This window comes from Ciconia boyciana, chromosome 6, assembly GCF_034638445.1.
Source record: "Ciconia boyciana chromosome 6, ASM3463844v1, whole genome shotgun sequence".
Lineage (NCBI taxonomy): Eukaryota > Metazoa > Chordata > Aves > Ciconiiformes > Ciconiidae > Ciconia > Ciconia boyciana.
The window spans coordinates 34786575-34800482 of NC_132939.1; the positions used below are offsets into that span (position 1 = coordinate 34786575).

The following is a 13908-nucleotide window of genomic DNA, read 5'->3' on the forward strand; positions in this document are numbered from 1 at the left end:
TATGGGATGATTTCCATAAATCTACTGTAAGGCATTCAAGTGGGAGGCCCAGTTTCCAACATAGTCATTGGAGAGAAATATGTTCCAAATGTGTTTAATTTCTCACCTTAAGAATCCCTAATTTGTCATAGACTTTTCCCGTAAATACATTCCTACAGTTACCACTATTGCTGGTTTAAATAAAAAGCTCTTAAATGAAACATACGCAGGTTTCAGTAAATGTAAATAACAATAAATGCCTACAGAAATTCTTGTCTAAAAATACGCAATGCTACTGTGAAAGTGATCAGAAATAGATAAATAACCACTTCCTTTCTTTTCAAACAAGCAAATATACTGTTGAAGCCTAATTGAAGAAATCAAATTTTACCCTATTCATAAATGCCCCTTTTAAAGAGATAATATGTATTTTGCCTTTTAAAATTAAACAAAATTGGTGAGCAAAACAGAGGCAATTCGTTTCAGACATTAAAGATAAATTTTGAGTGTAATAAATATGGGGATTCATTTGAATCGTTGTCATTACTATTAATCATCTGAACATATTCTAACACCTAATCTCGAGGCATCTGTGAATGGCATAATATCTTCAGGGTCACATAATTTTGATCTCACATTTTAACATGTCATCAGAATTTTTTCATGATTTATACTGCTACAGTTTATTTATTTTACAAAGGCAGAAATGTAGAAAAAATTAAATACCATTTTCTTACACAATCTCTTCAAGAAACAAACAAAACTAGTTAAACTGGTTGCTGATGTTCAAAATGGGACAATTCCCTGGAGACTACAGTGCCTTCTCCCTTTTCCTGTTGCACGTAGAAAATTAAAACAGGGAGGAAAGTGGCACAACTAAATTAGAATTTTCTCAAACACAGGCATGCCTTGGCGCATACTGAATTCTCCTTGCAGATCCAGAATAGAGAGTTTGATAAGCATTGACCTAAGCCTTACATGAATTACAAAATAAAGGGCTTCTAACACGCACTGTGAGGAAGGAGGTAATTAGAAGGGTAAGCAGACAAGGAAGTTGAATTTAACAGGATGAACTGCATTAACAAATTTAGAATGGCTGTTTATGAGAAGGCTGGACAAAAGATTGTGACAACTGTTCTTTTGATTTTAAAACCCATTACCTTTTCCGTCACCTTTGTTTTCTCATTTCCTAGTACTGTTAATTGATGCTTAGTGATTGTTACAATTTAAGAGGACCATATAAAGGAATGAACTTGGTAAGTTAGGGATTATAATAATGTTTTCCAACCTTTCTGGATAAATTTGCTATAGGGCTTACCTCATCTCATTGCTTAATGACTACTGTTCACTTGAGGTACTCTAAACTGTCATTTATTGCACTTAGAAGAGGTAGAGTGGAACCACATCAAAAGAGCAAGTAAAGCAGCATCAACATAGCGCACACATATTCCTCTGGCATGGTTGCACAATACCTAGGCTCAGCTGTGATAAAAGATTATGCGTACACACATATGCACGGATTTTTTAAAAAAACCCAATAAACTTGAGGAATAGAGAGCCACAGAATGAGGATTACACACATCAATAGGTATAAACGAGAGCATTAGGCCACATACTAAGTAGGATGAATGTTCTCCTTTTCTGGCCAGGAAATAATACATGGCAACTTGGCAGAAGAATGCTAAAGAGAAAGCATCTTGTACCTTTTTCTCAAAATCTTCTGGGGAAATACTTGCTAAGAATAGCTACAGTTGGGTAATCAATACGATGTAAGAATCTACTTAATGAACGAAACTCAAATTCTGATAGCAATTGCTCAGGCTAAGTTCTAAAAGACAATGTCTTGTCTTTTCTATCTTGGAAAGACAAATAGATGAATGACTATATTAACATTTGACACATTGCTGTGGTGACTTATAAATAAGACCCTGATACAAAAAAGTTATTACAAAAAATTCTCAAAATTGAGAGAAGGTCTATGTCTCCTGTGTCTTGTAGAAGGTATCTTGTAAGCTCCATGCAAAACCAGGAGATGTGACACACACACACATTCTAGAGTAAATGGTCTGTATGAGCCTTGCATTCAGGCTCAATCTTTTTTTTTCTAGATAAACAACTAACTTCTTGGATAGTTTTTTTGTTATCACATCAGACATAGAATGACTTTGCAGTTTTATACTACAATGAAATTGCCTAATTGCTTTACTACATGAAGATAGATTTGCTCTCAAATGAGAAATATTTTCAATATGGATGCAATAAATCCAAAGTGAACAGGTACTCAATTCAAATGAGACTGATCTTGAAAAATAGACTTTTCTGTATCAGCAGACAACAGTTTTATCTACCAAGGGAGACAAATGACCACCGTGCATCAGCCTTTTGCAAAAGTACCATTCTAACTGAAGATACTTTGACAGACAGCCAAAATAAATTCTTGACATTGAATACTTTGTTTTCCTGAGTGGAGAAGAACAAAAAACCATGCCAAGAAGTCTACTAGGTCTAGACAGAGAGCCTGGCAGACATGAAAAGAAAATATACTATTTTGTCTAAGCTAGAAACTGTTCAGTATAAAATGGAGTTAAAGGAATTTAAAACAAGGACTAAAAGATTCCTTAAACATAAAAACAGAAAACGAGAGAGTCGAAATACTACCATTTGAGGTTGGGAAGACATCAATGGTAAACTAGGTAATGAAAAATAATACCATGCCTGAATTTTGATTAGGGATGATAATACACGATATGGGAACAAAGGCATAGTAATCAATGAGAATTAGTATAAAGCTGTATTACTTTTGATGAGGCAACTGCTCTTATAAACAGATGAAATGTAGGAAAGGAACATATAGAAGTAAAAATAGAATTGTTGGGAGGGCAAAGAAATTGCAAGTTGGAAGGTAACAATAAATTTTGCTGAAAGAGGAACAGGCAGAAGAGAAGTTATGAATATAGTTTGCAAATGAGTGATGTAGAAACTGACCATATCTAGTATTTTCAATAATTACTTTGACACAAAAGTTAGGAGTGCTCTCAGATAAATATGGGAGGCATCATCATTACAGAATATTGAAGTAATCTCATCAGCGGGTATCTGATAACATTGAAGACTGCTGTTAAAGAAATGGAGTGAAATTTAACACAAAGTTCTGAAATAACAAGCACCTTTGCTACATGGGCAAGGACTTAACAGTTGGAAAAAAGACAGATTATAAATCCACTGTACAAAACACCAATAAAATCTCATATAAGCAGATATACAGTTTTGATCACTCCAAAGAAGGTGAAATCTACAACAAATGCAGGAAAAGACTTTTGAAGGTGTCTTTTTTACAAGGATGAAAATGAAGGAGTTTGACTTAGTTAATTCATAAAAATGAAATCTGAAAGTTTCTATGCCTCCCCTTCATAAGTCTATTTGAGGAATGAATACATGATCAAGAAAAGATTGGCCTTATTTGAGTTAAAAGGCCAACAGTGGCACAAAGGCAACTGAGTGCAGACTGACCAATGAGATACTGAGGTTCTAAAACAAGGCTGGAGACAGTCATGCAGAGAGGAAAACTATTTGTAGTTTGCCAGTCCTAGATGGTATTACATATTACAGCATTAAATAGTATTTGATATTGCCCGAAATACGAGATAAGATTCATGGAACCAGGAAGTGCCATTTACTTTTAACTCCCTTATTTCTTAGAAACCTTTTCAGAGGTGAAACTGGACTTCAGGGACTACTAGTACACTCGCTAAAGAACCTACAACTTGAAGGCAATTCCATATTTACATCATCCATGAGAAAAGCAATGTCTGTGCTTTAGATTCTTGCTTCTCTCTCACATCTTGCATCAGGTAGCTACTTCTGCGATGGAACCAGACAACTTTTACTGCATGTGATACATCAACCATAGTAAAATGCATGCCTTGAAATAGCTTTCCTGGTCTAAATTTCAGTTTTGGCTCCTGCGAACACATAACTACTTGCTGCTGCTAGACTACCGCCACTTTTTATAGCACTTTGGGTTGCATGTGCACATGAAATGGACTATTGTTATTATACTGCATATCTGTAGAAGCATGATATGATATCAGGATGTGACATGCAAGTAGCTTGCTTCAACAGCAAGCTACAATAGACTTCTGCATAAGAATACTCCTTGAATAACTAACAGATATGTTAAGAGTGGTAGAGAAAAAATGGAAATGTATGGATGTGGAAGCACCAGAAAGCATAGCAGAAGGGATATAAGAAAAATGTGTTGATGGCACACAGATTAGTAGTTCATTTAGTTCACAGCACTTCATGGAGCTTCTGGGGATACCCAATCAGTAAAACAAGACAATCTAAAATGATTTACAGACCAAAACAAAGAGTTGAGCCACTGAGAGATGATGTTGGAATGATAAAAAGCAGGCTAGATAAGGAGAACGCAGGACAGCAAGCAAATCTTACATATTTGAGAGGTGGAACCGGATGGGAGACAAATATCCCCTTAACTGTCAGCTCCTAAAGAGTATAAAAGGCAGATCCAATACTGACTTAATGGATACCAGTGTAAGAAGAAGCTTAGAGAAGTTGTGGAGGACTTGACAGCTGGTGCCCCACATCCTATACATCATTTCAAGGAATCCTGACCAGACCAGGTGGGTACACATATACAGATGCCTGAATGCTGAACAGACTACTGCATGCACGTATCTTTGTGCTTTTCAGTATGTAGATATGAAAGTGTGACTGAAATCCTTTTTGTTTTAAAATAACATCACCTACCTCTCCTATAATATCTGGCATTGTACTTTGCTACACCATCACTAAATTATTTACTATAATAAGAAAGAAACAGCTAGAAGAAAGAGGATCATTGTCTATCCTTGCAAATATGTCTTTGAAATTTTTGATCCTTTTATCAAAGAAAGAACACAGCAGTAAGTGATGTGGATTATTTATTATGTCAATAGTCAGTGAAGGAACAGAAGCAAGCCTGCCCATACTTGAGCTGTTGATTATGATCAGGTTAATGTAAGAATGGCTGAAGTTACAGATTAGCAGATTGAGACACTAAAAAAGAGGAGCAGCGGAAAACCAAATTCCTACAAACAGAATATATGGGTATATGAAAATTCAGCACATAGATGCATAGTTTTACTCTTGAAACCATATTTAATGAAAAACAAAAATAAATCAATTGGCACAGGTAATAAGAACTAGTATCCCCAAGGGAAAGAGAATTAATGGAGATGGGAAGTCAATATAGCTCCAAGAGGCCAACTCCAGCAAGACATGAAGATGATCAACAGGCACCAACAATCTCAACAAGCATCAGTGACAACACCAGAACTAGACGTATTGAAAACGGAGCTACCAAATATTTCTGTAGAGGTGCATTCACAGTAATTTCTAAATGAAGGAACTGGATGAAAGACAGACGTAACTACATTGCTGTTTGAAAAAAAAACAAACAAAAAAACCAAACAAAACCCAAACTAACAAAAACAAACCCCAAACCCCTCATCTGGTGATACATCAGAATTCAAACCAGAGATTTATTTTGGATAGGAACTGAAAGGGTGTGGGTAAGGAAACTAATGCGAGAAGGATGCACATCTTTTCCTTTTCTTAAAGTAATGCTAAACTGAAGTTACCAGAATTTGAAAAAAAAACTTGGCATTTGAAGAAAGCATAGTAATAAACAAAACCTCTTCCTCCCAAAGCTAATTGAAAAAAAACATTTCAAGGAGGAACTGACAAGCTGATGCAGCATGAGCATACATAGATCAGAACTCATGCAATGCATGTGTGAGCCAGGATGTCTGTACTGAAAGATTATTCTCTTCTGGAGGGATATACATGCAGAATTAGTTACAATTTGAAAAAAATAATTATTTTCAGGGAAAGACTGAGAAACTTATTTCTGACATGTTTGAAAGTTTCACTGGACTCAGGAAAAGAATGGAAATCCTTAGCTTAATAAAAACCAAACTGGTTACTAAGAAAGAGAAATGTAGGGAAATTTTGCACATTAGAACTTCTTTATATGATTCAGTATATAATAGGTCTGAAAAGCAGCTGATTCTGTGAATTCAGGAATTGTTCTGGATGCTCTGGATTGGTATAGGTAGCCAATTCCCAACTACTCCAACATCCTTCTTCAGCCCTGCTATAAACAGTTCTTGGGCATGAGACAAGGAAGGGAACTGGATTTTGGCACTGCTATTCGATTTAATACAGACTCCGGTTACCAATGAATATGGTACTACTTGAAAAACAGATATTCAAGAAAAAAGTAAATAAAACTAAGTCAAATAAGTACCTTTACTGAAATTCAATGTCCAGCTTAAACTTGATGACACAAGTCTTTATTCTGCCTTTCCAGAGACTTGTTGATGGGTCCATTTTGGTAATAAAAAAACCCCCCAAACCCTACCTCTGTATTTTTCAATCTTCCTACAAAGTGTATCTTCCATTTTAGAAAGGATTTTAGTAGCCTTTGCTTTTATTATTTATGATGTATCTGGTTTTTTTGGTAACCCAAGCATACCAAGCTGGTTCTTTCTAAGTTACAATGTCTCACTTTCGAAGCTGTGGCATTTAGTGTTTTGAACTAACAACACTCAGGGTTTTTAACCAAAATGTAAACTAAAAATAAGACTTGTTAGGACACCATCATCCACGTGTTTTGCCAGGACAATACACTTTAAACAATGAGGAAAAAAGGCAATGATTATATGGAAGATATTCTAGTATCTTAATTAGTAATTGATTTGAAAACCACTGCTGCACTGTATTGAGGAGAACCTGGAGGGATACAGTAGATTGATGTGCACTATTAAGCAGGATTCCTCATCTTAAGGCAACCCTGGCTACTTTCTACTCCAATATACATTCTCTCAGCATCTCTTTTCATTAAATATATTTTTTTGTAATCCTGGAATGTGCACTGAAAAAAATTAAGAGGAAATAATAAAAAATAAATTAAAAACCCAGAAATAATCAAGAAAACATTGGAACTTTTAGCAGGATCAAATATCTAACTAAGCCCGTGTCTCTATAAACAGCTACCTGTTTTACAAAAAAAAGAAACCCTTGTAGTGCTCAGAGTGTGATTTCACCTACCTAGATCATCCTAACAATTTAAAACATCCTTTCCACTTTTCCATGCTCCTCAACCGTACCACAGCTAAATAGCTGTGCCAAAGCACTTGCTACTTACTCAAACAAGTTTCTAGGTAGAAAAAAATATAGCATATGCAAACTTAATAAATAAAAAAGAAAAAAAACTTTACTTGGGAATTTAGTGTATGTGTACAAACTTTAAAAATATATTCACATACTTGCCATATTGTTTCCACCTTGATGACCACCTTAAGTAGGAGGAGGAATCAGGACAACAAATATAAAATTTAATGCACTCAATGTACACAAAATATCTACCCTATTGTGCTGGTTTTGGCTGGGATAGAGTTAATTTTCTTCATAGAAGCTAGTATGGGGCTATGTTTTGGATTTGTGCTGGAAACAGTGGTGATAATACAGGGATGTTTTCGTTACTGCTGAGCAGTGCTTGCACAGAGTCAAGGCCTTTTCTGCTTCTTACACCACCCCACCGTGAGTAGGCTGGGGGGGCACAAGAAAATGGGAGCAGACACAGCCGGGACAGCTGACCCCAACTGACCACAGGGATATTCCAATACCATATGATGTCATGCTCAGCATATAAAGCTGTGGAAAGAAAAAGGAAGGAGGGGATGTTTGGAGTGCTGGTGGTTGTCTTCTCAAGTAACCATTACGCGTGATGGAGCCCTGCTTTCCTGGAGACGGCTGAACACCTGCCTGCTGATGGGAAGTAGTGAATGAATTCCTCGTTTGGCTTTGCTTGCGTGCACGGCTTTTGCTTTCCCTATTAAACTATCTTTATCTCAACCCACCAGTTTTCTCACTTTTACCCTTCTGATTCTCTCCCCCATCCCACTGGGGGGGAGTGAGTGAGCGGCTGCCTGGGGCTTAGTTGCCAGCTGGGGTTAAACCACAACACCTATGGATAAAACTACACCTTGCTAAATCATGTCCTGAACAGCATCTTATTATTAACTAAGAATTTCTGGTAAGCAACCTGATCTTTCTTGTACTGAAAAATACTGAATATTTCTACTTAAAAATTTGTAACAATAATTGCTACGAAAGCATCTTCCCAACTCTACCTGCTCCCATCTGCTAATGCCATTACTTCACATAGTAGATGTATATTAAAAGTCACAACACTAGACTAAAAACATAAATCATAATTAGGTTTAGTATTAATTTGTAACTCTTTTCACTGTGTGGAAAACTTGCACCAATGTGCACATTCAACATTAAAGCTATGGTTCATGACAGAAGGTGTTCAAAGCATCATTTTTCATTGGTACCAAGCATGAGAGATTATTTAGATAAAATATTTTTTGCCACAGAAATAATTCTTGTCAGCCTTTAATTTTTTTAAAAAAAGTTTAATGTATTTTTCTAGGCTTTTTAATTTCAGAAATTCTCTTCAGCTGAAACATTTAAATAAATTACAAGTATCATACTTTTTACATTAGGAATATTAGGTCTTTATGTGAATGTCAACTTACGAATGATAAAGAATTCTTAATAGGAGACAGCTATAGAAAGTTACAGAAAGTGATCAACCAGCAGAATGAAATGTACTATGATACAAAGGTGTGGATGGAGCAGTGGATAGATGAGATGGCTGTTTTGCTAGAATGTAAAAAATTTCTGAAAAGTAGCCTTGCTTGCTCATTTTAGCTGTAAGATAGAGCCTATATACTTTTCTTATGTAGGAATTAAAAGCTATCTATCACAACTACAAATATGTAAGGATCTAACTTAACACCACTGAGGGTTTTGTCCTCTTCAATGTAACTAAAAAATGGATAGCTAGGGAAGGGACAGATAACCAGCAAGTAAAGTAGAGAGAGTCTTCTTCCTGAGCAGAGTATAAGGAGCGTCGGCAATGAAGTAGCAAGATGGAAAAAGAAAAAAACACTCTCATCTTAAAAGTCCTCTAACAAGTTCCTTAGGATCCTTCATGATCAAAGATAACACTGAAAGAAACTTTGCACATTGAAGTGGAAGAACTGAACATCAGTGAGACTGATGATCTTGCAAAGTGAAATACTTTGAACACCTCTTGTCACTGAAATGTATTCCTGGCGATAATTTAAAACCTGTCCTTGGTCTTCTGTATCTGCTTCATTTGACTTTGACACACAACATTGCCAAAAATTAAATATTGATTACATCATTTATGTATAGGAGAAGTGAAGACTTCAGCTTGAAAGCTGTAATTTTCTTTTATACTAATATCATCTCCCTAAGACTAGAACAAAATTAGAATTTTGAAGGAATGACTCAGTCATTTGCTCTGGATATATTTTTTTAAGTTATCTGAAGCTATAGATCTAAAATTTTATACTGTAAGTTTAAAAAAAGCCCCAAGAGTCAAGATTAATGCAAACATAACAAAAACTTCTCCTTATTTGTAAAAGGCATTTTACACTAGGTAGTGTATTGCTTTTGTATCTGAAAAGAACATTGCATTTAACTTCATGAAGATGCCAACCACAAACATACACAAAAATATAGTAAGGTCTTAGAATCGGAGCAGCTACTGGAAATGACAAGAACAACTTGCAAGCTACACTGTGTCATCCTAAACTTTTGTCATGTGAGTAGTCAGCAAATTCATCCAACCTTGTCGAGAAAGCACTAAAACTTTAAAAAGACCAAAACTATATTGCAGAAGATAAAAATATGTGTCACAATCACTATCAACTTTATGGTTAAATGACTGAAAAAGGGAGGACTGTTAGTGCAGTTTTCCCCTGTGTAAAACTTAGATTGCCTCTACGTCTGAATCTATCTACTATAAATATGGTTTAAATGCTCTCTGAGCTGCAGTGCATTTTGCTTGAAACTCAGATGCAATTTAGAGAACAAGGAAGGTGTTCTACAGAGATTTATTAAAAGCTAAATAAAGCAAGCTTGCTTAGTTTTGGGGATGTACCTAATGACAGACGAACTAGTCCCAATGGAAATTTGTCTTGAGAAGTTCTGACCTCCCAGGAGGCTACAGTGAAAAATACAATTACTTCTTTTGTCAGGAAACTAAACTTTTGAGGACTGATTGAAATACACAGGTTCAAACTCAATATTCATCATTTACTACTTTGTTAGAAACAGATTTTCAGAAAACGTGGCAGAGAAAGTGTAAACAGTAAAGCAAATTTAAAATTCAGTGTTGCATTTTGTCTACATGACCTGTGTGTATATGTAAACAACATTAGGTTTACCAAAATATAATTATGAAAAGGTAAAGAATTCTCCTAACAGATCAATCAGGAGTATTAGTAATGCACTCTCCCATACCTTCTCTCCAATACCCCCATGCATTAGCAACCTGCTGCTTACATTCATTCAATAGAGGTGCTCCCGTCACTGCAGAAGCTTCATTTTTTTTCTGAAAGACACACACAACTTTCTGCTATTCAGCATATTCAGTAAGAGAGATGTAAGGGTTTATGTACATTTAGGACAAAAAAAATACAACAAGAAAATGGTACAACAAAATAAACTGGAATATGTAGCTGACAAAGAAATATAGTGCCACTAGCTCTGTGGCTAGACCACCACTCCAAACAATATGTATAATCAAAGAAAACTAAATTATTTTTTTTGCTGAAACTTCCTCTCCTTTGTTTCATTTCATATATACGTGTTTTGGAGCCCTGAAATGAGTTCCTAAACCAGCACATGAGAATATTGAAAAGATACACACTTGCAGATTAAGGAAGAAAAAAAAAACCACCCTGGAATATCAACTGGATGCTGAAGTAAAATTTATCTTTATTCTCACTACTGTGTGGATCAAGAGTTCCAGTGTAAATATAATTCATATTGCATTATTAAAAAGCCAGGATCCAGAAGGAAAACCACAGTAAGTGAAGACATTTAGACACATTGACAATCTTGAAGAGTATGAATGAAACATATTTCTCGACAAATTCAGATTATGTTTGAGAACTTGAGGGTACTGAAAAGGACTGAACGAAAGGAAACAAGTAGTTTGCTTGGTTTTTAAAAAGTATTAAGTAAAATGAACCAAGAGCTCTCTAAGTGGCAAAGAAGCTTATACTTTGTGCAAAATCCAACCTCTAAGTAATAGGAACAGATGAGATCATCCTTCAAATTTATTTTCCAGTTGGGCTTTCCTAGATCTTTCCCTATGTCAGCTTGTACTGCCCACTTTCAAAAGACATCACAGAAAAGCTAGACTAGCTAGATGTTGCATGGCAATTCCTGTTATAAAAGTGGTGTGGTCTCACACATTTTGAACAAAACCTGATTTTGCAGTAATACATGAAAAGCAGGGCTTGACATGAAATACCAAAGCATGATCCAATTATGATAAGAGCTCATCCCAACTAATTTCCCAAAGAAGAGTTTCAGATTTTTAATCTGTTTCAAAGTTCTTGTAGTTTCCTTCTGTAATCTCTGAGTCTTTGAAGATAGTCCAGAGGAGTGCATTCTGCTTCACAACAGATAAGCTTTACTCCTTCCCATTGCGATAACCTTCCTGAAAATATATAGGCTTCATCTAGAGCTATTTCTTAGCAGTGCTGTCTCTTTTTTATGCCTGTTACTGGTCTCCTTTGGTTTTCTTTGGACACTTTAGTTTTGTCAACAGGCATAAAACTCAGTGCAGTTTCTCTGTTCCATATTGCTCTTCTGCTCTCAGTGTTCTAATGTAAAAAGCTCTGAGTTTTTATTTTTAAGCCATCGGACAAGTGACAATTTTTTAGCAAAAAAATGAAGGCGCTGCTTGCAGATAGAGTTCACCGAACATCATCTTAAGAAAAGCAGACTATATAATGAAGTTCAAGTATGCTGTCCATCAGAATAATTTTGATTCTATTACAGTGAAGGTACCTTGAGGACTGCAAAAAACAATCCCATAGGCTAAACCAAAACATTTCTATGGGTGGTTGCCAATAAATCTTGTTTGCTGACAGAAAAGAATGAGACAGCAGGAAAGAAGAACTAGCAGATGCTGGCAATCACTTGAGCAAGCAGAATAATCTTCAAGGATCATGAATTAGATGAGGAAGAATGTTATTGTTTGCCATCTGCTACGGGTCTATTAGTACGTCAGCATCTGATGCCACAGAAAGATCTTTGTGATGTGAACGCACAAAGCGAATTCAGACAGTTTTCTTCTGCCGAAAGGAATCCTGCCAAATGTAAACATTACAGGCCTTGCCACTGGTCAATTCACTTAGTTTTTGATGTATGCTATTTAAAGTTTGATAAAAAGAGAACATAGCAGAGTTCACCTCAATGATTAAATAGTATAGCGTAATCAGTAAGAACTGAATAATAATCCCACAAGGTTGGCATTAAAACTTTCTTTCTATTCAATTTAGGCTGGTTTTTGTTTCCAAACGTCAGGCAGCAAATATCTAAGTTTGAGCAAAACCAGTTGGTTTGAAAGTGTCTTAAACTGAACAATAATAAAGTGGGGCACAGAACTGCCCCAGCCCAGGCTAGAAATTTGCACATACATTTTGTCGACAAAATACTACTTGCTTAATGTTGTTACTCAGTGGCAGGATTATCTATGTTCCTGGGGATATTAAAGACATTCAAGGTGTTAAAAATTTCATATTCATGACTGATATCGCAAAAGATAACATGAAACTTCCGTAACCATAATGTGTTGGTGGACCCAGATATTAAATTGTGCAACAGTACACACAAAATGAACTGTTCTGTCTTGCATTTCTCTGTTACTCAGAATGATACAACCCTTGCATGCGAACCAACCTTGTTCAGCAGAGGCAATACATTAATCTGATACATTATATGTCTGAGCATGGAGCTTGCAAGGCATAAATGTACTTACTTTTGGTGTTGGGCAGGATGCAGTGGAGAGACGAGAGGTGGCCTGGGCACGAGGAGATTCTGAAGGAGTAGTACTGAGGGAAGCTGTATCACGTGGGAGCACCTGAACACCACGAGAGATGATGGAATCTGGAATCTTAAAAAGAAGAGAGATGGAATTAACAGTAAAAAATATACTGTATTTAAAACTTACTCAAAACCTTACATCAAAAACATAGGAATACCCCACTCCTCAGTTTGCACACCTCCTCATACGCAGTGCTGGCAGTGGTTAACGACATGTTCTCATCATTTCAGTAACAAATACCTAACAAATATATAAGAACATACTCTAACTGAAGTAGCATAGAACATACTATTTGTCCTGAAAAACCCATGAATCAGACATACAACAACAGGAAATAATAAGAAAGGAAGGTTTTTCCTCTTAAGCCTCTGTTTCAAACCCAACAATGACCAACAGTGATTTCTATTGTGGCATGAGGGGAGGCAGACTTCCCATTCTCTAACTAGGGGACAATATTCTGAACAGAAGACCATTTATTAGCAATGACTGAACCCCTCTGAAGAAATTTTATGCAGTGAGAAAATTTCTCATAAGAAATGTCATGCAGTGAGTAAATACTCTTCATTCTATGTACTGAAGACTTTATTTCAGCTACAAAAATTCTTGATGTAAGGTTTGTGTTGCAAAAGCAACAGGCCTCTCTGGAGGGAGTACACGCACTAGAAACCACCATCCAAAGACAACACTTGGTTTAAAATGCATTCTGAAGGGAAAAATAAAAATTCAACCTTTTTTTTTTTACCCCCACATAATGTATTAGAAGGCCAGCTATTTCTAAGCTGGAATTTTAGGGACAGATCCTTTAGCTGGTATTGTTAAGCCACTTAAATAAATGGAATTACACCAACTTACAACAGTGAAAAAGTTGTCTTATTTTCAGTAATAAAAGTAATAAAGGTGAATCTATCTTTTTTTTTAATCTT

At 35.9% G+C, this 13908-nt stretch overlaps 1 protein-coding gene across 4 annotated transcripts in view; it reads right to left on the reverse strand.

Moving 5' to 3' along the window:
* GPHN (gephyrin) overlaps nucleotides 1–13908 on the reverse strand; it is a 303926-nt gene that overhangs the window by 92228 nt on the left and 197790 nt on the right. For all 4 annotated transcript variants that reach the window (XM_072864401.1, XM_072864398.1, XM_072864400.1 and 1 more), the window contains exon 9: nucleotides 12920–13054. In XM_072864401.1, the coding sequence (XP_072720502.1) occupies nucleotides 12920–13054 (135 nt within the window). The remainder of the gene's footprint in view (nucleotides 1–12919; nucleotides 13055–13908) is intronic.